The sequence below is a fragment of the Pseudoliparis swirei genome, chromosome 20 (genome assembly GCF_029220125.1).
Source record: "Pseudoliparis swirei isolate HS2019 ecotype Mariana Trench chromosome 20, NWPU_hadal_v1, whole genome shotgun sequence".
NCBI lineage: Eukaryota > Metazoa > Chordata > Actinopteri > Perciformes > Liparidae > Pseudoliparis > Pseudoliparis swirei.
In genome coordinates this window covers 17,455,135-17,480,382 of record NC_079407.1, presented here as the reverse complement: position 1 = coordinate 17,480,382, position 25,248 = coordinate 17,455,135, and the positions used below count along the sequence as shown (strand labels likewise).

At 44.3% G+C, this 25,248-nt stretch overlaps 1 protein-coding gene across 1 annotated transcript in view; it reads right to left on the bottom strand.

The window, feature by feature from the left end:
- Positions 1-25,248, bottom strand: part of traf4a (tnf receptor-associated factor 4a) — a 41,953-nt gene that overhangs the window by 9,827 nt on the left and 6,878 nt on the right. Inside the window, exon 2 of the mRNA XM_056441518.1 lies at positions 78-129. Coding sequence (XP_056297493.1) covers positions 78-129 — 52 coding nt within the window. The remainder of the gene's footprint in view (positions 1-77; positions 130-25,248) is intronic.

The following is a 25,248-nucleotide window of genomic DNA, read 5'->3' as shown; positions in this document are numbered from 1 at the left end:
TTTTAGCTTCATGCCAATAGTGTTATTAGGATCATATTTGAGAAGACACATGTGTGTTGTGAGAGTGATGATCATACCTTGGCATAGTCCAACGGGAGCTGGTCCTCCGGACACTTGAAGACACCCTCACTGCAACAAAACAACAAAAGAGCTTTGTTATTATTGAAATCACTCCAAATAAAATATGACTGCAGACAAAACTGTTTGCAAGCATCTCGACAAGGATGATCAACCATTTAAAAAAATCACATTCAGTGAGATCCCCATCTCTGACCCCAACTGAGGACATTTGGAGCGAAAAACAACTTCTTTGACAGTCTACGAGAGCAACGCAGAGTTGCCTTTAGTTTGATTCGGTCTCTAATATGAGAAGCTCTCCGACTCACCACTCTGGATGACGTACAAACACACAGTGCCATCCACACACTGCACATTAAAGTCAGATCTTTGAGCTTCTGGCTTTAATAACGTGGACTCTTTCCTCCTCTCCCCCTCAGAGGAAATGTCTGGCAGATGGACAAAACTTCAGTTTGGATTCTATTCTCTTTATTTATAATACATGTAGAAATGATGACTTCCCAGCTACTTTTATAGACCCTCTCACAGCTTTGAGTGAGTGTGTAATTTTCGCCCTTGCTATTCAGTCCAGATAAAACAGAGCTTGTTTCAAGAGACTTCCGTTTTCCTGAGAATAAAAAAGGGTCTTCAAGCGAAAGGCTCTTCCTCAGGAAACATTGACGATTTGCTTGAGTGAGAAGAGTTTTGTGGTTCTTTTCCTAATTTTTTCCTCAAAGGAAGACTTTATTTCAGTCGTCCACTTAGTTTTTGTGGAGCCCTCCCCGGCCTGTCTTAGGGCCAGATGAACGAGTGCCACGGCTCATCAGGAGTCAGGACATCCCTACCCTGATCTCATCATGAAATATTCACACATGTAAATAAAGGAGGCAGCAGCCACTAGGGGGGAGCTGCTACATCAAATCTAAGGTTGCAACCATCCAGACACACAAAGGTTGTTAAAAGAAACACAAAAGAGGAAATCGGTGGCGCATCTCTTGAGATGTCAGCGGCTTCGCAACTGTCTTCAGCGCTCTTGCTGTTTCTGGAACAGAGATGATCTCACAGTGTTCATTTCAAAGTCTGCTAGTCTGAGAAACGGTTAATAGATTTCAACATTCATTACTTCCAGCTTCTCTGATTAGCTGCTCCGTTTATAAACTCCTTTGGGTTTTAGACTGCTGATCAGACAAAAGACGACATTTAAAGATGCCACTTTGCGATTGTGGGAACCTGTAAAAAAGGCATTTTGACACTTTGACAACCAAATGATTTGTTGCTTAAATGGGTTCATAAGGAGCAAAATCTTTAGCTGCAGTCTGTTAAATGTTGGCTTTGTTTTCCCCATTACATCTGCTGAAACTGCAGGAAAGAGAGACGCACGTAAATGTGCTTTTGTTCAAAAGTCACTGGCCCTGAAGCTCAATCTGACGTGCTGTGCAAAGAGGCCTCTCGTAACTCTGGCCATGCCTAAATTATATTTAAAATGATTAAGGGACAACAGTGTGCAAACAAGCCAGCGATTGTCTCTTGGTGCTTTAATATGGCTGGCTGCAGCGTCACCTGACCACAGCTCCCAGAGGCACAGCGACATGTGACAGGACGGGAGTGCACTTTGTCTCGTCGACCCAGCTGCTATGAAACTAGGTAGCTGATGACGAGGGGAGGGGCTGAGAGGGCCTGAGAGCGAGGGAGCGTCGTTGAAAAGGGGGGTGGGGGTGGAGGGAGGTTAATGCATGACGAGACAGCAGTAATTCTCCTCCATTTGGGTCACTGTGTCAGCATGAGAGCTGGAGTCCAATTAACAAGCCACAGAGGACTGTAAAAGAGGGTCAATCGATTACAGGCTAGGAGAGTCGAGTCAGCATCTCGGGTGTAGTGTGAAATCATTTGCAGTACTCATCGGCATCACCGAGAGCACCACCACCGCACAGCGAGAGGAGATGGGAAGCGACAGGCTCTCCGCTCCGGACAGGGGACAGCCAGAGGCCCCGTATCTGACACACAGAAAGGGAGACAGGCGAAAAGAGCCAAGTCACAGACTGTCAGGATCATTTCTCCCATGGTCGCAGAGAAGCTCCCGCAGCCACACACTCATGTGTTCGGGCCCCACTGCTGAGAATACTGCTCGACTCTCTTGGTCGCCTGTGAGTCAAAGTCTCTGGCGCTTTGTGACAGCAGATTAGCAGTGAAGGGTTGGGCCGATGCAACGCCGCTCCAGTTCAATTACATCCGTCTTCTCTGGCTACTGAGGGCTTTCTAGAAGAGACTGGAGAGCACTGTGACCACAAAATGGAAAATCTCAAATAGGGCTTCACAATGATTCAATTAAATACCCAAAGAAGTCCAATGAATGCTTAGCATTGTTAGCCATACCATTGGCTTCATATTAGCCAATGTTACCCAAGATGGTGAACATGGTATTCATATTAGCATTTAGCATGAAGAACACATCACAGGGCTGCGAGGATGCGGTCGACACTTAGTCTTACGCTGTCAGCCGCTTGATGAAACGCTGTGGAGCTTATCACAATTGTTTACAAATAGTTTTTGCTGTCGATCAGCCAATCGATTGACTGGCCAATTATTTATCTACTCTAATCACAAATTTGACAAAGGGCCCACTTCGATTGAATTGCTCAAAAATCAATTAGTTGATTAAAACATTAGCTGAAGAACAGAAAACAATGTTGATTTTATTTATTAGCCTAATATCTGTTGATCCCAGCTTCTCAAATGTAACAAATTTGCTCTTTTATGTGGTTAAAATATTCTGAAGATTGTAGAAATAGCGGAGAGCTTTATCAGTCGGCATAATCGTTTGCAGCCCTAATGCAGCCATTAAAGGATCAATGTAACTGTTCCAAAGCCCAAAGGGAAAACTCCTCTGTGCACATCCGTGCAAGTGGGAATTTGCACCTCACTTGCGCCTCTTTTAAATCAAGTTTCCCACAAGTGTTTGTCTCGGACCACAGTTCACACCCTCGTCAGTGAACATCCAGGGTGAGGCTGATAAACAAGTGTTTCAGCGTCACGTTGGGATGTCACAAGGGAGCAGCTTTAGACCGGACAGTATCACCTCATTAAAATTGCATCGCCTCTTTCCGTCCGCACGTACTGCAAGAGCAGCCGAGGCTCTCCAGCTGCTCTGCAGACCAGTGTTGCCAGGTCCGCGGTTTTCCCGCGGAATTGGGCTACTTTTGAAGTGTTGCCGCGGGTTGAATTTGTTGTCCGCTGGTTCGGGTAGACCTATTTTGCATGCATGAATATCTTTAAATAAAAATCCATATTTTAAATGAAATAATTTATTTCTACCCAAATCCTACCAAACTGACTCCAGATCAGCACGTACACACATGGACATGGGACACGCCCACATACACACACGCACCTAAAGCTCTCGCCGCTCTCAGTCTCCCGCGACCCGCTCGATCCCAACTCTGGTCTGGTAGTTAGTGTAGCTAGCTACACTGGAGAAACATGCCACCCGGTAAGTGGGCTAAATACGGGAAGAAATATACGAAAGAATGGGAAAGTGAAAACGGAATTAAAGAATGGATAGAACGGGGATGAGACCAACGTTTTTTGTCGGTACTGCAAAACCGAGATTCGTGCGCACCACAGTGATTTCCAAAACCACAGCAAAACGGGGAAACACATTCGAAATGCTGCTCCGTTCTCCAGTTGTCGAGTGCGTACATTGTTTGAACTATAAGTATCTGATAAAAATATAGTGAAGCAACATGATAAGGTGTTTCAGTTGAAATAAGGTATTGCATTAACTACAGTAAATGCATATGAAGTAAAAACAGTACATTCATGTTGTCCAGGCAGGGAGGAAGAGAGAAAAGGGAAGAGAAAGCCTCAAGACAAAGCATCAGGTTAGTTTGTCCGTCAGTGAATTGGTCTACAGTACACCTTCACAGAGCTATATTTTATTTATGATAATATACTGTATCTAATTACACAAGGCCATTTTAGGACCTAGGTGAAATAACTGTTTGGGAAAACTGCTTTTAATGCTGGCATACTAACCATTTGTTGTTACTTTGTAGATATTACAATACATTTGGCAATGATAGCAATGCTGTTGGACTTTAAAAGCAGTGTATATGGTTTGGCACAGGCATATTTTGAGTTCTGATATTGGGCTTGTTTTTTGGGCTTGTTTTATTGGCCATTGGGCTGGTTTGGGCTGGTTTTGATTGGCCATTGGGCTGGTTTTGTCACACAGACCTGGCAACCCTGCTGCAGACCATCATGTTCGAGTCACTGTCAGACAGCGGCACACACGTTATCCCTTTGTGTTAGCATTCAGCCCGTCTGCAGGTCAAATTCACCCACTGGTGAAACCCATCACTGCCGTGGACCTCAAATCCTTCTCCCCTCTTATTGCCCCCGCTTAAATCTTCTTTTCAGGCGCAGATTAAACAGCCATTCATTCATCCAGGCGAGACCACGAGGACCGCCGTCACAACACGCTTCGTCACTGTGCGCACGGCTCCCGACAGGCAGACGGTGAGAAGTACAAATCCCTCCGGTTTAATCTCACCGGTGCACCGGAGGGTTTATTCTTCAAGCGATAGCGACCGGTCTGCAGGCCGCACAGAGCGACCATCGTTGGTGACAGTGAGCTTGAGACCGGTTCCATATTAACTGACAGAGAGACTCCGAAACAAACCTCAGTGTGTTTGCCATTGGAGAGGGCGGCGCTGTGGAGACAGGCTGAACAAACTCAATCAAAAAGCCTGAGGCCTTTGGGTGGCTGGATTAACACTCTCAGCAGACCTCTGTCACGTGAAGTATTTTCTCAGCCTCGACTGAACTGGAGTTCAGCACTAGCTTTTATGTTCATCCTCGTACTAAACACTTTTGGTCTTTTCAAGTTGTACCCAGGATTAACTTTATGATACACAAACAAAACCCTAAATTCCACAAGAGCCTTCTGTTAGGGCTCCATGTTTCACAGCGGAAACTAGACTCCCCGATTCTCCTCTCAGGAAGTTGAAGAGAAAACAGGAAGCTTGTTTAAAAAAATCTCAGATAGAGTTCCTATCATCCTGCAAATCCATCTGGTTTGTTATGTGTTTTTAAGTCGTGACTTCTTTCTTCTGAGCATCCACATTTGAACAATCATTAATTTTGATAATTTAGAGACATTACAGTGACTGGTATTCTTCCATGTACCAACATTTATCATAAAGGTGAAAATATGTAATTGTTGAAAGAGTAGTAGTTGGTTCAAACTCCAACATGATTTCTTGTAGCGTACATTACAGTATATTTTATATTTATGGGTCGCCTTGAAAACTTGGAAACAATTTTTTTGCAAATGTCTTAGCAATCACAGTTTTTGTTCTCAATCATTAGTTGCAGCCCTACATTTGACGGTTCTGAAGATGACAATCCACCACCTGACAAACACATTCATCAATACCTACAGGATTAGTGCGGTTTAGAGGTGTTGATATCGGATGACCATTAGCCGAGCTGTTTCTCCTCGTTTCCAGTCTTTATGCCAAGGTAAGCGAGCGCCTGTTGGCCGCAACTTCATATTTACCATTTACACTAATTTCACACTACTATTCTCTGCCCGCTGTCATAATACTCATACTGAAAATAGACTAATTAAACTGGCATATAGTCAGTCAGCAGTTTTGTACTGAATGATGTATAAAATGATGTGTGTCTTTGAATAGCTACTGCTACTCTAATTACGGAAACTTCTCAAAGGAAAAGCAAGATGTTTTTCCACAGATTTAATAGATTGTCTTGATGTGTTCCTAGCTGTCTCTGGACACGTCTCGCCACAACCCAACATTTCTTGCAATTTCTTCCAAATAAAAATTGGGTATCCGTCTGTGAGTTTCTGTTGCTTCGGCAATTTGGAACAATAGTATATATTAAGTGGAGGGAAAATATATATACAGCATACTGTCATGTTTCTGTATCGTTCATGTTGTCAGTTGCACAGTATGTGTGGCCTTGCTCCTTCCTAAACCAACTGAAAATCCATCCATGGAACAACTCACTACCTGGACTTTAAAGCTGCAGACGTTGTTCGGCCTGCAGAAGCCCGTCCTCTCATCCTTTCGCTGGATTAACTTGAGCAGTCTGTGCTGACCCCTAAACCAGGTCGAGTGACGGGGGGCTGAGGCCGGGTGGCGTCTCCACTGGTGGAACCTGATACAATGCAATTTGAGCTTTTTTTTGTGTCTGAATTGGGAGGAGCAGCTCCGATACTTTCACTGAGTGTGATGACACACCCGCCCACAGGTGGACCGACAGCTCCTTCTCAGGCTTTCTGTGTGGGACATCCACCGAGTGGTGCTGTGACAGCTTCTTGTGTGGGATTCAATACCCACAGGATAAGCCATCTATACCTGTGGTGTGCTAGAGATTATATTGTGAATAAACCCATCAACGCTTGTGGAGACTTCTCATCTGCCACCTCTAATAGAAAGACAACGCTGTCTGACACAAAGCTCAGCCTATTGGACATATTGCCCAAATATCTCACAATAACGGTGCGCATGCAACAAAAAAAACAGCGACGATTAACCAATTTCTGGAGAGGAGCTGAAATTACATAATTTAGTCAAGCTATGCTGATAATCAAATAAACAATTTATTTTTATTTTGTATTAATAAATCTGAACATTCTCTTGCTTAATCTCCTCAAATGGTAATTTTTTGGTTTTAGGTCAGCAGATTTGATATTTTTGGGTGGTTGGATTTTTGGCCAGACAAAACAAGACAACTGATGACGTCAGGATTTTCAACAGTTGTGTGATGTTAGAACAGTTTTACAATTCATAATTTATGCAGATTAATCGTTAATGACAATAATCGTTAGGAAGAAACTGAATTAAAGCTGTATCTGTTTTTGACTGTTAATCAAAACAAAGCAAGAGAGATACAAGCAACTAGAATAATAAGATACTTCTTTTTCAGCACCAGCAAAGCCTTTCGGACAGTTAAACAGTGAATACTTACTGTAAATCGTCTTTTATGGGACTGGCATAACCTGCTCTCCTCCTGAATTTTTATTTATATTCATAGGAGGTCATCTGTGTGCTTAATCTTGTTCCAATCGGCTTTGTCCGTACTTTTTAAAGCACACATGTTGTTAATTACTGACCATATTTCACCAGACATTAGTTTCACAAAATGTCTAATCCATTTGTCAAAGGAGCTGTCAAAAAGTCAGTGAAACCCAAGGCTTATTCATCTTATTAATTAAGAAAAAAAACAGGTATATACTCTTAAATTATCCAGCTTGTGTAAACATTTTTATTCCCTGAAAATTTTTTTTTACACAAAGACTTTTGATGGATTTCAGGTTTGTTGAGTTTAGTAGAAGTCTGTCCAGAATATGACACCCGTAAGATCATATATGAAGCAACAATGGCTGACAGGTTGCAGGTCATTGTCATCAACCAGACAGAAATAAATTACATCAGACTCTGTGTTCGAAAACCCTAAAAAGACCGGCGGAAAATCAAGAAAGGCACTACTACGAGTGAGTGTGTGTGTGTGTGTGTATGTGTGTGGCCTCTTTTTCTGGCTTAATCTCCAGCACTCCATGAAACAGACTCACTGGGAACAAATGTGGACCAGGAGAGAACAATTATGAAAAGAAGTTGTATTATGACACCAACAACACAACGTGAACAAACAAAAGCATGTGTTGAGGCTTTCGTTTCCTCTCTTTTGATTTACAGCCGTACGCAGAGATAATCCTACAAACAGTAGGTCCTGACGATTCGGACACATAAAGCCTTGCTCATATACCGTCATCGCTTCTGTCATGATATTTATTTCTCCTTGCAGTTCACCTCACCGTGCTGACATTTGTGAGCACAAGCCATGTGTGAGCAAGTTCACACAGCTATGGCGCGTCCAAAGGTCAACACATTCTCAGTTTGTTTTGCTTAAATGTCAACTTTGCAGTGGCCCTGGCAGCAGATAAAGATACTCTTAAAACATACATGTTGTTTAAGGACTCTGATGGAGATCATTTACATTTGCAACCCAACAACAACATTGTTGGGCTTCTCTGGCATTTATTTTTCCAAATGTCAAGAGACTGTTGAGGAGATAATGAAAATCCCAGACAGTTCTTATGACACAACCATATATAAACTTTTATATTTTCATTTATATTCTATATACATTGTACTGCAACTGCAGCACAACAATTTCCCTTCAGGATAAATACAATTCTATCTTATTGTATATCTTATGTTAACCCTGCTACAACAGAATTAAATACCCAATGATTCTAAGTGTACTTTCATACACAAATAAGGGCTTTGTAGAGGATAATTCTCATTGGTTCAGTACCGTATGTTCAGACCTACATGTCCTGGATGGCTTGAATGTGTGCGCAATGAATACGATGACTCATCGAACTGCCAGAGATGCAGTTTAGAAACACCATGCCATGATAGCCAAGAGTAAAGGAAGGAGCCGCCTGCCAGAGGACACGCTGGCTACCAAGAAAGAGCGAGAGGAAGGAAGAAGGGGATGGATGAATGGATGGAGGGAGGGAGGGTGCGAGGAAGGAGGAGGAGCAGCCATCTGCAGGCTGAACGCAAGCCTACGAGATGCCTTAATCCATCCGTAAGTGTGTGAGGAGCAGTGGCGGTTCGTCCATAGGGGGCGCTAGGGCGCCGCCCCTCTTAAAATTTGGAGATGAAAAAAAAAGAAGAAGAAGAAAAAAACAAAACATTATATGCCAAATCATATAAATATTAAAAATAAACGTGGTTGTGACGCCCCGTGTGGAGACCGTAGTAAGCTGTCAACAAAGTTAATTGTTAATGTGAAAAATATATATATATCTTAATACCACGAGAGAAGCCCCCCTTCAGGCGGCTGGTCTATATTGTACATTGCGATACAACATTGATTGATTTTTTTTGGCAAAGCTCACATTGGCATTTGGGGATGAAACCCGGACAGAATGTCACAAATGCTGGCGCGCGATTGACTATTCACACAGATCAGACCCCATGTTCCCCTAAACAGTGTTGCCAGGTGTGCCAGGTCCGGCGGTTTTCCTGCGGAATCGGGCCCTGTTGCTGAATTTTTTTTTTTTTTGTTCGGGGTCGTTGGTTTGGTTTTTTTATGCAAAAAAATATCTTATCTTTTAAATAAAATTTTAAATGAAATAATTTAATAATCTATACTCAAAATCCAACTGACTCCTGACTCGAATCAACACGTACACATTTTATTTATGATAATATACTGTATCCTAATTACAAGGCCATTTTTTAGGACATAGAAATAAACTGTTTAGGAAAACTGCTTTTAATGCTGGCAACTAAACATATGTTGTTACTTTGTAGATATTACACTATATTTGAAATGATAGCAATGCTGTCACTTTAAAAGATTTAAATAGTCATCAACCTACTTGTTACTACCACTAAAATATATAAATATAAAATATATCGGGAGAGAGGCCCTCCCTTTTTCAGCCCTTTTCGTTGAGCTACGGTATTACGACATTGATATTGATTTTTTGTTTCTGTCGTAACCAAAGCATTGGCCGGATGAACGGATGAAACCTTATCTTGCGCCGGTAAATTACGGATTACATTGATCGAGACCCGTATGTTCCGACTGGGCATGAGCCTCAAGTTGCAGGTCAAGGTTTTTCTCTTGAGAATCCTCTATGAATGAAGTGTTCTTTGAAGTGTTTTTTTTGTCCTTTTTTGTCCTTAGTTATTTTGCATACAATTTTACATGAATATCTATAAATAAAATTAATAAAAATCATGAATAAATTTATTCATAATTAAATCCTACCAAAAATACTACAGAACTCACATCTACACATTATTTTATATAATTATTATTTATATAACTAACAAGGCCATTTTATTTTTTACCATTTTAGATGTATTTAGGGAAAAAATGCTTTTAATGCTGTAAACCTAAGCATATGTTGTTACTTGATATTACTTACTATATTTGGCAAATAGCAATGCTGTTGGACTTTTAAAAGCAGTGTATATGTTTTGGCATGGGCATATTTTGAGTTCTGATATTGGGCTGGTTTTGGGCTGGTTTTGATTGGATTGGGGGCTGTTTTGTCACACAGACTGGCAACCCCTGCTCACAATGGTTTTATATTGCTGAGGGTGAGTTGAGTGAAAACGATGTTGCACTATTTTGGCTATATTCTTTAAAAATAAATAAAATTTTTACATGTTGTTATATACAGTAATCGGTATAAATACACATCCAGCTGTCGTGTTGTCACCCGTTCACAATATATACGTTGGTGGTCTATTGAGCCACTTTGACTTTGGCATGTTTTTGTTTAGCTACATCCCGACCCGTATATTTTCCTTTGTAATTGTGTGTGTTTGTGTCTAGGGAAGTGAAGTGCAGAGACAGATCAGAAGGCAAATGTGTGTTCTGTCTTCTTCTGGTATGTGTTTCTTTTTGTTCAAAGTTAGAATTTTCTCTGTTTCTGCTGAAATGACTCTAGCTCATGTAGTTATTTATTTTGTCCATTAGGGTCTCTGTTTTCCCTTGTATGTTACATGTCATGGTTTTGATGAGAATTGTTATTATTTAGATTTAATGTGGTCCTGTCTTCCATGGACAATGGTTTTATTTTGCTGAGGGAAGTGGAAGTGCAGAGACAGATCAGAAGGCAAATGTGTGTGTTCTGTTGTCTTCTGCAGAATAAATAAGTGCTGGGAAAATCCACCATCTGAGCCGACTCTTCCATGCCCGTTCCACATCTGTAACATCTGCTCTGAACCTCTTTCATGTGAGGGTGAAACTCTTTTATTTTGCAAACCTCTAAAACCCAACCCAATGTTTCTTAAAGAATTCTGCTCTGAACCTCTCATGCCCAAAGTTACAGTGTGTTGATAGTTGTTATTGGACAGTGTTGATGAGCACGCTGTGTTCTTGAAATAAAGCTTTGGTTTTTATTCTATCTACTCAAAACCTCTCTTCATTGTTTTTGTGCTATTTAAACCGCGCCGCCCAACTCCGCCCAAAAAAAAATTCACCAGCCGCCACTGGTGAGGAGGGGAGACAGCGCTGAGAAGTATTTATAATCCCCTCAAACTGTCATCTTCCATCAGTGTGATCAGGCCTTGACATATCAGAGGGGACGGTTATAACACACGCTAATCCGGCTCTTCTTACGTTAACACGCTAATCCGGCTCTTCTTAGACGTTATAACACGCTAATCCGGCTCTTCTTAGTTTGTTTCTGTTGACTTTATGAATTTATTGCAGCCTAAAATCTGTCCGAGTTCTTAACTCGCATCTACGCTATTATGAATTAGGAGGCATAGTTTGACATTTGGTGGAATCAATTATTCTCTGCATTGCAGGTCAGATGACGTGATTGATCGCTTGTAATTGTGTATGCTTAGCTTAATTAGCAAAGGACTGGAAACGGGCAAAACCAGCTAGCCTGGTTGACGTAAAAGCATTTGTACAGATTAAACACGCACAATATAATTTGTTGATTAAATAACTTTGGAGGTGCTAGAGGAGGAGGAGCTTCAAATAGAGCAAGGCTATTTCCCCCTGATTAAGCTACCTGACTGGCTGACCGTGGCATGGCAGGAAAAGGAAAACAAAGTACAATTATTCAAATGTGGAATAATTACTTTACAAACCAGTCAAAAGAACTGCTCGACATGAAACATGGATTTCAGTCTCAGTTATGCAGTTTATACCAACACAGATTGGCAGGCAATCAAATAAATGTAAACAGCAAATGTAATAGAACTTTGAAGGAGCCTTTGGTTTCCTGGTTGATTTCATCCCCTATATTCAACGCCGTATGCAGGAGGCACAGGAAAATCAATCCACTTTCATTAACTGCTGCTGATCTGGGTGCAGAATGGTGGATGTGAATGGAGGGTTGTGGGAAAAGTCTGGCCCATCACTGAGCCATTGCATGCAGAGCTGATGCAATGCATGCTGCATCGCTCACCCTGCCCACGCCAAAGAAAGAAAAAAAAAAAAGACCGGGAGGGCTACCACATGCCCACCCTGAACTGCTGAGATGATGAAAGGAGGGCTTGAAAGAAGATGTAAGAAGATGTATTGGTTGAAGGGGCGGTGTTGTGGGGGGCAGCAGAGGTGGAGGATTGCCCGAAGATCAATGAAAGTCCTGCTGAGTTGCACATGTCGCGCAACACAGAAACTGCCCCAGACTGCTGAAAAAAAAGTTTAAAAAGCTTGAGGTTGCAGCAGCACGTTGAAACCCCACTCTCCATTTTACCACCCACTGTCACACATTTGCGAAAAAGAGAGACCAGCTGTTGTTCCAACGGAGACCAAAAGAAAGCGGTTACATGCTATAAATTACTTTAGAGTTCAGACGTGTGTGAATTTGAGCTGTTTTAATCGCAGATCGCTGGTCTAATTTTAGCTCAGCTTCAGAGGACAGATTTCTGCTAAAAAAGGGTGATCTGCAGCGATGGTGGCTGACTTGGAGGAGCCGTGATGCTGCCGAGCTAATCCCGTGCAATGCCTGCACAGCGGCTTTGAGATTGCCAAGGCATTGCCTGGCCTTATATAAGGGAGAGCTGCCTGCCAACTGTATGCATATGGCGCTGGAGAAACAGCACTAGTCTCTCATTTTTTTTTTTTTTCCTTCAACAGTTGATGATTCAGCCATTGTCACACAATCATCGAAGCCCGGCCGGCCGGCATGCAGCGTGATGAGAATGCAGAGTAGAAGCAGCAGTGCGCTACGATCCGGGAGTATTTTCAATCAGAAGCCTTTGTGAATGCTTCAGTAAAGCCTTAGAGCAGGTGTTCAGTTTGAGGTCATTTGTTTATTCAGACTTAAAAGCAACAGCTGGACAATTTTTGAAACCTGCTCATTGTTTTTTCTTGCTGAGAGCTACAGCCTTCAACCAGCTCGCTTAATTAGCTTAGAACAAAGGAATCAGCTAGCCTGCTCTCTCCAAAGGTCACAAAGTCACCACTTTAGACCTTTGTTTAATCCAGACAAACCCCTGTGTTGCGTCTTAATGCTAACAGGCTGCTAGCTGTAATGTGATATAATGTAATGTTATATATTTCAAGTTTCAAGTTTTTATTGTCACATCCCCTTTTATACAAGTATAATCGGTTTGTGAAATTGTTTGCAAACAAAACAAGCAGTAGCAGTAGAAAAAAAAGATAAAGAATGAGAATAAACTATACAATATCCACACACAAAAAGAAGAAAGTATTAACAATATATATATATAAAACAATGTAATAGAATATACACTTTTTTGAGACAATATATATATATATATGTATATACATACAATATATATATACAATATATATATATATACCAAATATACACCATATATATGGCCATAGATATATACAGATTATGTTACATATATGTGTGTTAATGAGGGTCAGTCAGTCCTTGTTCAGCAGCCTGATGGCCTGACTGAAAGCCCTCCCCTCAGTCTGTCAGTCTGACTTGATATACGGTATGTCGCCTGTATTGTGAGAAAGGGTGAACAGTTTGTGGCCGGTGGGGTGGTGGTTGTCTTCATCCGCTTGCCCTGGCCACACACGCTTGGTGTATATGTCCAGGATGGAGGAGCTCACCTCCAACGATGTACTGTGCCGACCGCACCACCCTCACTGTGTGACCCGCTTTCCACCCTCTACTATGATGCCCCCCCCTCGCTCCAACGGTGTAGTGCCTGCATCAGACCACGCTCCAGGCGTGCAGTTCCCTGGTACCAGGCGGTGATGCAACCTGTCAGAACACTCTCGATGGTACTGGTGTAGAATGTTCTGAGGATGCGGGGGCCATGTTGAATTTCACCCGCCTCCCAGTGCTAAGAAATAGGAAGGTTGTTGTTGTTTCTTTCACCACGTGAGTGGTGTCGTGGTCATGTGAGGGTCCTCGGAGTGTACGCGCCGGAACGAAGCTGCTGACCTCTCTACTGCAACTCCGTCTATGGAGATGGGGTGCTGTCCTCTCTCGCCTCCTGTAGTCCACGATCAGCTCCTTGGTCTTCTTGGTTGAGGTTGAGGATTGGCTGTTCTCCTGGCCCCACTGTACCCAGTGATCCAACCTCCTCCTGTAGGCTGTCCTCGTGGTAGTGTATTCCCAGCCACTGTTGTCAGTGTCGCACTTGATGATGATGATGGAGCTGATATGGCTGCACGTGTGTGGGTGGGTGGTGAGTAGAGGGAAGAGGAGAAATAACAACATGGGGCAAGGCGTTGAGGTTCAAGGCTCTGAGGTGGGTACTGCCCATCCTCACCACCTGGCGGCGGCCCGACAGAAGTCCAGTATCCAGCTGCACATGGTGAGTGGGTAGAGTGCCCTGAACCTCCTTGGTGTGGAGCTTGGGGGAATAGGGGAATGGCAGCTGAGCTGTAGTCTCTGTCCAGCATTCGCACACAACGTCCACCCCTCCCTCCAGGTGGGAAAGGTGTGTGAAGTGCCATGAATTGTCGTCGTCGGTGGTAGAGTGCAGGCCCAGACCTCTGAGCTTGGTGTTTCAGCTTATGGAACATAGTGTTTGAACGCTGAGTTAGAAGTCCCAACCAGCATTCCCACACAACAGTTCCTCCTCCAGTGGAAAGGGTAGTATGCCGGCAATTGGCGCTGGCCGTGATCTGTTTTCTGTGATATGCAATTGCCATGGGTCCAGTGTGGCAGGCAACATGGAACAAATGAAGTCCTTGACCAACCTCTCGGAAGCATTTACTGACAATCGGTGGAGGGCTACGGGTCTCCAGGGCGTGGTCTCATTCAGGCAGGTTACCTTGGGGTGTTTGGGGACAGGCACAATGGTGGACATCTTGAAGCTCTCAGGAACAACAGCCTGGGACAGGGAGAGGTTGAAGATGTCTGCGAAGACTCCTGCCAACTGGTCTGCACATGCTCTGAGGCGGCGCGCCCCTTGTGGGACCTGCCGCCTTCGGATGTGCGCCACCCGCTTGAAGGCTCTGCGCGTCAGCCACCGAGATGATCAGCAGGCTGGTCTCCTCGCAGCGCTGCCTTCGGGAGGCTGCCTGCTCACGCCGAACCGAGCAAAGAATGTATTTAGCTCGCCTGGGAGTGGAGAGGTGAGAGGTAGAGAGTCTCTTCACCGCTGGTTCTCCTCTGAAGTCCGTGATTGTCTGGTCTAGCCTTCTTCACACCACTCTCACGCATGGCTCTTGAGCTTTTCCTCCACCTTGTTCCTGAACTCCCTTGGGGCAGAGCCGATGTCTCTCGGAGGTCGAAGCGGGCTTTTTGTATTCCGCCATATTCCCGGGAGTCAAGAGCGGTGTTGCGGCGTGGCGAGCTTAGCGAACCGCCGCCATTATATCCAGTTTCTGGTTTGGATAAATCGAACCGACTTGGTAGGAACAACGTCATCTATGCATTTCTTGATGAACCCGGTGACTGAGGCGCAGCGTACTCACTGGTTGTGTTGTCCGGCGACCCTGAACATATCCCAGTCATGCGTTCAAAAAGGTCCTGTAGCATAGACTCGATTGGTCCGACGAGCGTTGCACTTCCTTCACAGCGATTGGTTGCTGCTTTAGCCTCTGCCTGTAGGGGGGAGTAGGATGGGAGGGTGGGGGTGTCGATTTGCGACGTGGGCGGAGGAGGGCTTTGTATCCATCCCGAAGGGAGTGTGTAGCAGGAGAATCCGCTCCCCAGCGTGTTGCTTGTTATGTGTTGGTAGAACCGGGAGAACTTTCTTTCAGGGTCGCTTTGTTGAAGTCCCGCCACAATGAAAGCAGCCTCGGTGTGGTGCTCCTGCTCCCTGATCGCGATCGCAGAGTTCCTTCAAGCGCTATGTCCGTGTGTTAGCTGTGGAGAATGTACAGCAGTTACGGTGCTGCTGTAAAACTCCTCGTAGCCCAGAATGGTCGACACATGCCGACCCCGTGAGGTTCCTTCCTGTATGTCCGTGTTAACCGGTACGATATTACACAGCAGTTGCGGTGACTGCTGTAAACTCCCTTGATAGCCAGAATGGAGTCGACACATAGCATTAGGTACTCCAGGTCCGGGGGAACAGACGACTTGAGAGTATGTACATGACTTTGGTTGCACCAAGATCTGTTTATCATGAGACATACCCCCCTCCACGATCTTTACCAGAGAGAGTCTTTGTTCTGTGCGCGGTGGGCGGAGAAAAATCCTACCGGCTTCTCGATGGCTGTCGGTGACCTCCTCCGACATCCATGTCTCCGTAAGGCAGATGATGCAGTTGTCCTTAGTTTCCGGTGGAATTGAATACGAGCCCCTGTAGCTCGATAGCTTATTGTCCAAAGACTGTACATTTGCCAGTAAAATGGTGGGTAGTAGTGGGGTCGATTGGCGACTCGTCTCAGCCTAACCGCCCAGCGCGCTCGCTTCCCGTCCGCGGCGTTTTGCGTGAGATCGCGCCTAGTGTGGGGGTCATCACCGGCTCCTCAGCCCAACCAGCACGCCAGCTCGCCCCTCCGTCCGGCGACGTTGGCGTGAGATCGCGCCAAATGGACGGAGATAGTTCCGCTACTGTTCCTGGGCGGGGCGTCCGAGTAAGTTTGAAAAAAAAACTCTGGCGTGACAACTGATCCAATCTCCAGAAGTGTGCATCATCTGTCGTCGTTAACTGGCTGCTAACGTTTTGTGCAAAAATAGTCGCAATAAGAAGAATAAATAACAAAAAACTACTACAAAATCCGGGAGCTCGCAACACAGCAGCCATCACGTACGGCGCCATATCCTTTGTCCATATATTTAGAGGACATATATGGAAGCCGTAGGCTATCGATCTCATCTAACTCTCGGCAATCACAAACTATTTCACTTTAAAACACACTTCCTCTGAAGAGTTAGGATAGAAGCACAGATACATATGGCCTGTTCTGCATATAAATGCTAGGAAAGTGTTTACTTAGAGTGGAGGTGCAATTATGAAATATAAAACCATCAGTCAAGACAAGATTGAGCTTTAATGGAGTCTCTTTACTTCCTCCCTCACTGTAATAAAGATAAAGAAATCAATCCTGACACAAAATCCCACAAGGCGTTTGTGTTAAAAAGCCAATTACAATTTAAAAAGGATTAAATATCCAAAAGGTTTCATGCTCCTTTAACCGATGAAGACACCGTGTGTAAAGTCATCCCATAGTAGGATAAATTGCAAGCCATCGCCTAAATTAAGCTGTGCGGATTTCAGTGTGAATAAACTGCCAAAATGCCCTTCTTTTCAAGACGGTCTTAACTCCTGTGGAAGAATGAAGAGGAATGTGCCAATAGTTTGTAAGCTGGTTCGAACAGCTCATTATTCCTGTGTAACGACCTCCTGATGCTCTCCGAGGGGTTTGGTTTATGAGTTTCAGAACCACCAAAATCAGTTGCACTCGACCCAGAGGCCACGAGGGACAGTTTCTCTCTAAAAAAGAACTTGCTCTGCTGTTGGCCACCAGAGGAAAGGCATCAATCAGAGCCCACTTTGAGGTAAAGCTTCACAATTCAGCAGCACCTTTAGACACATGAGCTCATGGCACCATGGAGGAAAAAGTGTGTGTGTGGCTGCTTTGCATGTATTTACCATGAATCCAGTTGAATAGCAATTTGTTAGCACTTCATTTCACTCGCTTATAGAGTCTGCTCTCAATGCCAAAACCCATACAGCAGACAAAGACGCCAGTTGTTTTCATTGGATGCCGATATGCTGAATGCCTCTGGGGAAAGATCCCCGGAGAGACACTTGCTCTCATCATCTTTCAATCAAAACTATTCTTTGATTGCACAGCGATTGTCACTTCATTGAAAATATGTGGAGCACAAGTCAGTTGTTAACGTGCTGAAAGGGAAAACAACAACAACAACATATTTGCAACCACATTTTATTAAAAACAGGCCACGATGACCTATCAGGTCCAGGAAGGCTGTTTTTTTTTCATCATATCTGCATGGCCCGCCAGTCACCGACAGCAGCAGTGCAGATAATCCCTTCACCAGCAACATCTTATGGACAACTGATCTTTTAATTAACCTGCACCTGTTCACTCCGTGCTGAAGAGACAAAATATGGCGACAGACAAAAACATCAGATCTGTGTGCTCCTCGGCCGAAAAGCATTTTCTTTTGCCGATTAAAATGATTAAAATGTGCCCTACATTTGACTTTCTTGTTTCTTTTTAGTGGTTTGATCTTTGAACACAAACACTATCAAACCGCTGGTAACAATAGAAAGAGCAGGTCTGCAGTTATTAGCCTATTTTGTCCCCTCATTCATAAGCACTCAAACACACGTCTCCAGCTGACCTGCTTTTGCGTGCCTGAGATAGCAGCTGTAGGTAAACCATTATCAGCGTTTCTGTGGGAGTTATTTTAGACCAATCCCACAAGCAGAAGAACACATATCCAGTCCAATCCTCCAGAACACAATGACTCATTGACCGTTCGAGAAGTTGTGAAACTGATAAGCGCAATGGTATTTGCATCACTCTGACTTAACCAGGTCACAGAGAACTGAAGACCGAATGGAGACGGGATAATGATTTGGAGTTCCTCTTGTCAAAGTCTGTGACCTGCCTCACTGTGATCCACCGTTATCACAGCCGAGTGCAGGAAGCACAGCCGTGAATCTGATGAGTCATGAGTCACTCGTATTCCTCTCAGGCACAAGAACACTTTCTTTTTTTTTCCTCGACAGTGCTCAACTGAGAAATCGAGTCAAATTGACGGCTCACTTCCCTCTCAGATATCCGAAACGAGAACAGCGTTATATAATGGTAATTTCTACTTTGGACTAATTTGCATTCCCGTTGAACAGCGAGCAGAAAAGCTCCTTTTCTTGATGTGTCAGTGAGCTAATTCAGGCCTGTGAAGTGTGCACAACAGGGGCAGTGACAATTTGAGGTCCTTTGCTTTTGTGTCCATGGTAACTGGGAGGGAAGGTGAGGTCTTTATAGGTGTGTGTGCATGTGGGCTTGTGTGCAGGTGTGTGTGAGGGAGCAGCTTGCAGACAGTGACAACACACAGACGCATGCACTAATTCACAAAAAACAAAACAATCACTGCTCTTGGTTTCAGCCGTTATAATCTCGGACATGCGGTGGAGAGCAGGCCTGCGTGTACAGTCGATTGAAGAGATACAGAACCCCCCCCCCCCCCGGTCTGTACGTGCCCTCCTCCTCCTCCTCTGTCTGAGCCAGCTCAGCGATGCCCCGCCTGCACTTGTCCACTTCTCTGCTTTGTGGATGCAATGTCTTTGTTCAGCGAGGCGAGGTGCTGACGTCAAATCGCCTCCTTCGTTTCAGAGCGCCTCAGCTGCATTGTTCGTCTAGCATGAATTCTTCAACCTGCCCCTGTTGCCGGGAGCAACAATGAGATAACGGGTTTTTTCCAATCAGCGCAGAAGAGAGCAGAGGGGAGCAAAAGAAGAAAACAAAAAGAGAAATTAGCAATAAATAGAGATGTCACCTGGCTGTAGCTCAGTGGGGTAAGAGGGCCGTCCTGCAACCCCAAGGTTGTAGGTTCGATCCCCGCTCTCCCCATTAGTTGCAAGTCGAAGTGTCCTTGAGCAAGGCACTGAACCCCCAGTTGCTTCCCGGGCGCATCACTGCAGCCCACTGCTCCTTAATAACTAAGGATGGGTTAAAATGCAGAGAACTAATTTCCCCTTGGGGATTAATAAAAGTGTATATTATTATATTATTCTTTGGAAGAACAGATCTCAAAGTGTGAGCAACACTCAGTTGATTGTTTCTTTACAGTTAGATTCTGCAACAAGTACTTTCTAGATTTCCTTTGTAATTTGCGATCGTAGATGGTATTTTGGTTTTTGACTTTTGTTTGAGCAAAAGGAATAATTGCTCGATTCAAATTTCTTTTGCCATTTTCGAAAAAATGCCAAACAATGTCAAACAATTGGCAGATTCATCATGAAAGTCCCCAGCGGATGAATTGATAATAAAAACAATAATTATTAATGTGCCCTTTTATTAATCCACCACCACAATCAACCAATCCTGCGTCATTGCCACTATTGGTGGGTTGAGAAAGTCCGTGAAACAAGCGCTTCCTCACCCTGAATGAGTTGACTGATTGACCCATCTGGACATGCACCTGACAGAGCGACTTCCTGTGCGGCCCTTTCATGGGATCAATAGTTAGCTTGTGCAAAGGGAGGAAGAAGGTGGTGCAGAGCATTAACGTGTTGACATATGTAAGAATGAGCTACGAGACACAGCACAAGGGAGTGAGTGTACTTGACAGAGTCATTGAGCTGTTTGGTTAAAGGACCACCACAGTAAACAGCCGAGCTGATGAGAGGGAGGTAGAAGAGTCTTGACAGGAAGGAAGCGGAAAGACGAAGGGGCAAGTGGGCAATGACCTTAACATTGATGAGGCCCCTGTGGATAAATGACTATAATTCAGAGAGTGTTCGCTTCAAGTGAAGGGCTTAACTGCCCTGCTGACACCTGTTCAGCTCTACAGAGGAGCCTTTCACTGAGACAGGTGCCTCGGCGGTGAGACGCCCACTTCCCCGCGCTCTCTGCCAGCTGCTCTCCTTTCAGACCTCAGACTCAGATTCCTCACATGCCGGCCTGTCAGCCCGGCAACCTCTGCAGCAGTCACTCTGCAGCCTGACAGTGACGACAGCCTTTTGATACAAATGAGATCTCGACCAAATCACCACGCCAACTTCCTACACTTCGGGGGATAAAGTCGAAATGGTGACTTTTAGATTCCACGTCGTTTGATGACACCTCAAAGCTTTTAGAACTACGGTCTTTTGATTGTTCTGACCGCAAATCTAAATAATAACAAACATTTTAAGAAAAAAGGTCCTCTGAAGAATAAAAGTAATAACAACTTTACATTGTCATTATATATAATATGGTTAAAGTCATTCATGAGTCATTTTATTTGACTCGTGTGCTCTGCTGAGCTTTGAGTCTGTTCCATGAGTCTGTTCCGTGATTCTGTTCCGTGAGTCTGTTCCGTGAGTCTGTTCCGTGAGTCTGTTCCGTGAGTCTGTTCCGTGAGTCTGTTCCGTGAGTCTGTTCCGTGATTCTGTTCCGTGAGTCTGTTCCGTGATTCTGTTCCGTGAGTCTGTTCCGTGAGTCTGTTCCGTGAGTCTGTTCCGTGATTCTGTTCCGTGAGTCTGTTCCGTGAGTCTGTTCCGTGAGTCTGTTCCGTGATTCTGTTCCGTGATTCTGTTCCGTGATTCTGTTCCGTGAGTCTGTTCCGTGAGCCTGTTCCGTGAGTCTGTTCCGTGAGTCTGTTCCGTGAGTCTGTTCCGTGAGTCTGTTCCGTGAGCCTGTTCCATGAGTCTGTTCCATGATTCTGTTCCATGAGTCTGTTCTGTGATTCTGTTCCATGAGTCTGTTCCATGAGTCTGTTCCTTCCTCTACCTGGTTGTCACGATCCTAAAATTATAACTTCTATAAGATACCTGCCATAAATATCATGATACCTGATACCATAAATCAATACAATACCATAAATACGATATACCATGAATATTATATAACATAAATACGATACCGGTATATTTATCTACAGTAGTAATAAAATTTAAAAATGTGTTTTAAAGCCGAAGACGGTCTCAAAAGCTCAGCAACTTAAGGAAATGTGTTGGTATAATGGTTTTTAAAAAATGTACTTAGAGGGTTTACTGATAATTAAAGTAGCTGCCAATTAAGTTTCTGTTGAATCAACTAATGGTGTCTGACTCTCCAACACCCTGCTTTGGAAATTCAGTGATGATTAAGTTTGAGGCTAATCAGTAAAAAAAAAAAAAGCATCCTGCTGGAAAAATTTCTGTGGGAGCTTAACCATGTGTGTTCTAGCTGGTTCAGTGACCTGTGCACAGGACAAACAGATTGGGGAAGGGGGCGGGGTCAGTTCATATGAGGGAGCAGCGCGCAGCCAGATCGAGCACTGAAATGGTTTTGAACTGAAAAATGTGTCTCATGGTTTCAGTATGCTCTGCAGTTTAAAACCCCAACTACAGGCAGAGGTATGCGCGTGTTATGATAACCATACCTTCATCCAAGCGGTTTCACATAGCATGCATACCCGAGCATGTGTAAGCCCTGGCCATGCTTCCCAGATCTGGGCCAACTGGCAGCGGTCCAGCAGCAGCAGGGCTGGGTTTGGCGGCTTGGTCCCAGCATGCTCGCTGTGTCAGGAGCAAGGTGCCTCGCTGCATAGCTGGAATGTTTTCGGTCTTTGTTTGGCCCGGAAAGGCTGTGAGATTAATTTAAAAAGGACCTCTCAGAGGAGGGCAAGTTGAGGCATGTCTATAAACTAGGCTCTTATAGGCTTCTGCAGTGACACTGATGTCGCTGCTCATTTTGTGTTGTTCGGGTTGTTTTCCCTCCAAAGACAGCGGTTGCTTACAGGGCTCTCAAGTGTCACGCATTGAGCGTGAGACTCACGCATTTCGGTCTTACGTCACGCACTCCCGCCACACATCGTATTTCTCACGCTGAAAAAAACTCTCGGCTATTTAATGTTTTAATGTGCCGCAGGGCACAAACATGAGCTGGCCTCACCGTGGAGGAATCAAGCGCTCCCCTGGAGTTCTGCTGTGAGGAGCCACTTATCAGCAAATCCCAAAAAAGAAATGGGCTACACAATAGCCAATCAGAAAAAAACCATGTAGTATCTGGGTAAGATTGAATCCAGCAACCAATGAAAATAAAGCATCCTGGTATTGCACGCGACTGACTGACATCCGAAAATTTCGCTCTGCGGGGGGGGGGGGGGGGGGGGTGCTGATGGGAATTTCACTCTTCCCTGTCTTCAAAACTTGAGAGCCCTGTGCTTATTATTGATAATAATCAATTTCTAGTTTCGTCCAACTTGTTTTTTCACGATGAGCCGCCGTGCTCCCAGATCTCAGCGACTAAACTAGGACATGGGTCATTATAAGCAGTATACATTAGAGCTAACGCTACAACAATACACTACAAGTTGAAGTAAACCTTACATTTTCTTTCAGTTAATCATATTTTAAATGTGAAAGATGACATCTCATCCTGAAGACCTGAAGTTTAAACTGACTAAATATAGATGTCTTTTGCTAAATTTCACAAAAGCGACAATATTTCCGAGCTACACTCCACCAACAACCAAACCACCTGGTGATGATGAGTTTGGCTCTCTTCGTGAAGTCAAACTAATTGCAGTAATTTGAAGTTGTTCACAGGTAGGTAGATGCTGAGTCACGGCTTTAAGACTTTCTGGAAACCACAAATTGCCATTCGTCGACACTTTGGCATCCTTCTCGACCACAAGGCGCAGAGAAGACGCCGTGTGTGGCCACTTGATATGGACGATCGGGGGGGGGGGGGGGGGTAATGTAGAAGTCGAGTAAAGGCGTAAAGTTCTCGAGCATTCAAGATGTATTTTTGTGATTCAAATAAAAGCATTATGCGATGAATTATGCTTGAACTGGCTTGTCTGTAATAAACTCCCACGCGGCCGACAGATGATGCGACCTGAACGCGACGCACAGAGAGCCGCCCCGTCACAACGAGAGGCTGAAACAACTCAATCTGCTTTCTTTACAACAGCTGTCACAATACACACAATGACATATTTTCTGGAACTCTGCAGCTGTGTGAAATGGTCAGGGCACTTTCTCTCAGCGATGTCATAGTCACAGCTGCATCTCTTAAGCCTCTCTGCTTCCTCCCAGGAGATTTGCCACAAATGATCTTATCCTGAAACAAGCCAGCTAGATTGTATCTGTGTGAAATTGACAAGAATAGGGCTATCGGGTTTTGGACGCTTCCTTTGAAAACATTCTTTTGGCCATCAAAGAAGCAATTCTTATTCCACTGTTAGTTGTCTTAACTAGAAACCATGGTGGGAAACTTTACGGGAGAATCACAGCTTGTAAACAAACTTCTCATGGGCCATTTACCATGCGTGAGTGAGAAAAACTGAACTATTGGAATGTTTGTGTCATAATCTAACTTCTCTGGTGTTTACGCAAAGTGAGGGTTCACTGATTTTAAACTAAATTGTGGGTCACAAGCTGGGTGGGGGGTAGAGTCTAAACATGGGAAATTACTGTGTGAACATCAGTTTCCTTACACCCATAAAATACTGTGATTTAGGCTTGTTTCCTGTTTGTTTGGATTTAATTCTCAGGCTTTCATTTTCAGCTTGAGTGCAGCGGCTCCTTAAATGTGCATGATTGTTCATCCTTCAGCCGGCACCAAAAGTAGCAACTTTTTAGATCGGAGATTAATAATGTGGGTTCTCTGCTTTACAGAATTCTAAACGTAATATCTTTGGGTTTTTGGATGAAACACTAATCATAATTGATATTATTTTAAACCATTGTTTTTTCTGACAACATGTAGATACAACTAATTAAGAAAATGAAAAAAAACTGCATGGCTGTTGGCTGCAGGCGTGTTTCATAATGCCGATCTGAACCAAACTCCAAAGTCCATATTTTGTTTCAGCAACTCGATTTCGAATTCAGGAAATAATAACTTTGAAGCAGCAGGCTGTAAACATCCATCTTAAACTTTAAAGACTAGGGACTTCTCGTATGATCGGTGGTTTTAAAGTCCATCAGTGAGATGACGTGTAACGGTCAGGAACATTCAGTCGCTGCAATACGAGCAATGAGTGGGCGGCACAACTTCACACAATGGCTGTTGTTTGTCTTGACTTCACAGGTACGGCACATCATGGAGGCGTAGATACAGAGAGAGAGAGTACAGAGTACAGACTCTTCTTTTCCCAGACAGACGCTGCTGTCTCTCTTCTCCCAGTGAGTGTCCCCCTCTATGCATTGATGTGTTTGAATGGACTGGGCTCTTTCCAGATCTCTCACCCCAAGTTCATCAGCTGACAGGAGCCTCAGTGCACAACCACTGAGAAGGATTCACAGGCCCCGAAGTGCGGAGCGGAGGCCTGAGGGCTTTGACTCAGCCAGACACAACATCTCTCTCTGTGCAGCTCACTGAGCACCGTTGTCGCCGGACACAGGATGGGACAGCAGAGACCCCCGCTAAACTCCCCGGATCTGGACCCAGGATGCCTGTGCAGCCCGCGGACACCTGCAGGGGACTGTGAGCGTCTCTGTGATGGGATGGAGGGATGGTGATAAACACACAGTCATTCATCAGCCATCCATGGCATTGCTCCCATTCAGATACCCACTGAGACACAAAGCCACAGCTGCCTCAAGTGGCAGA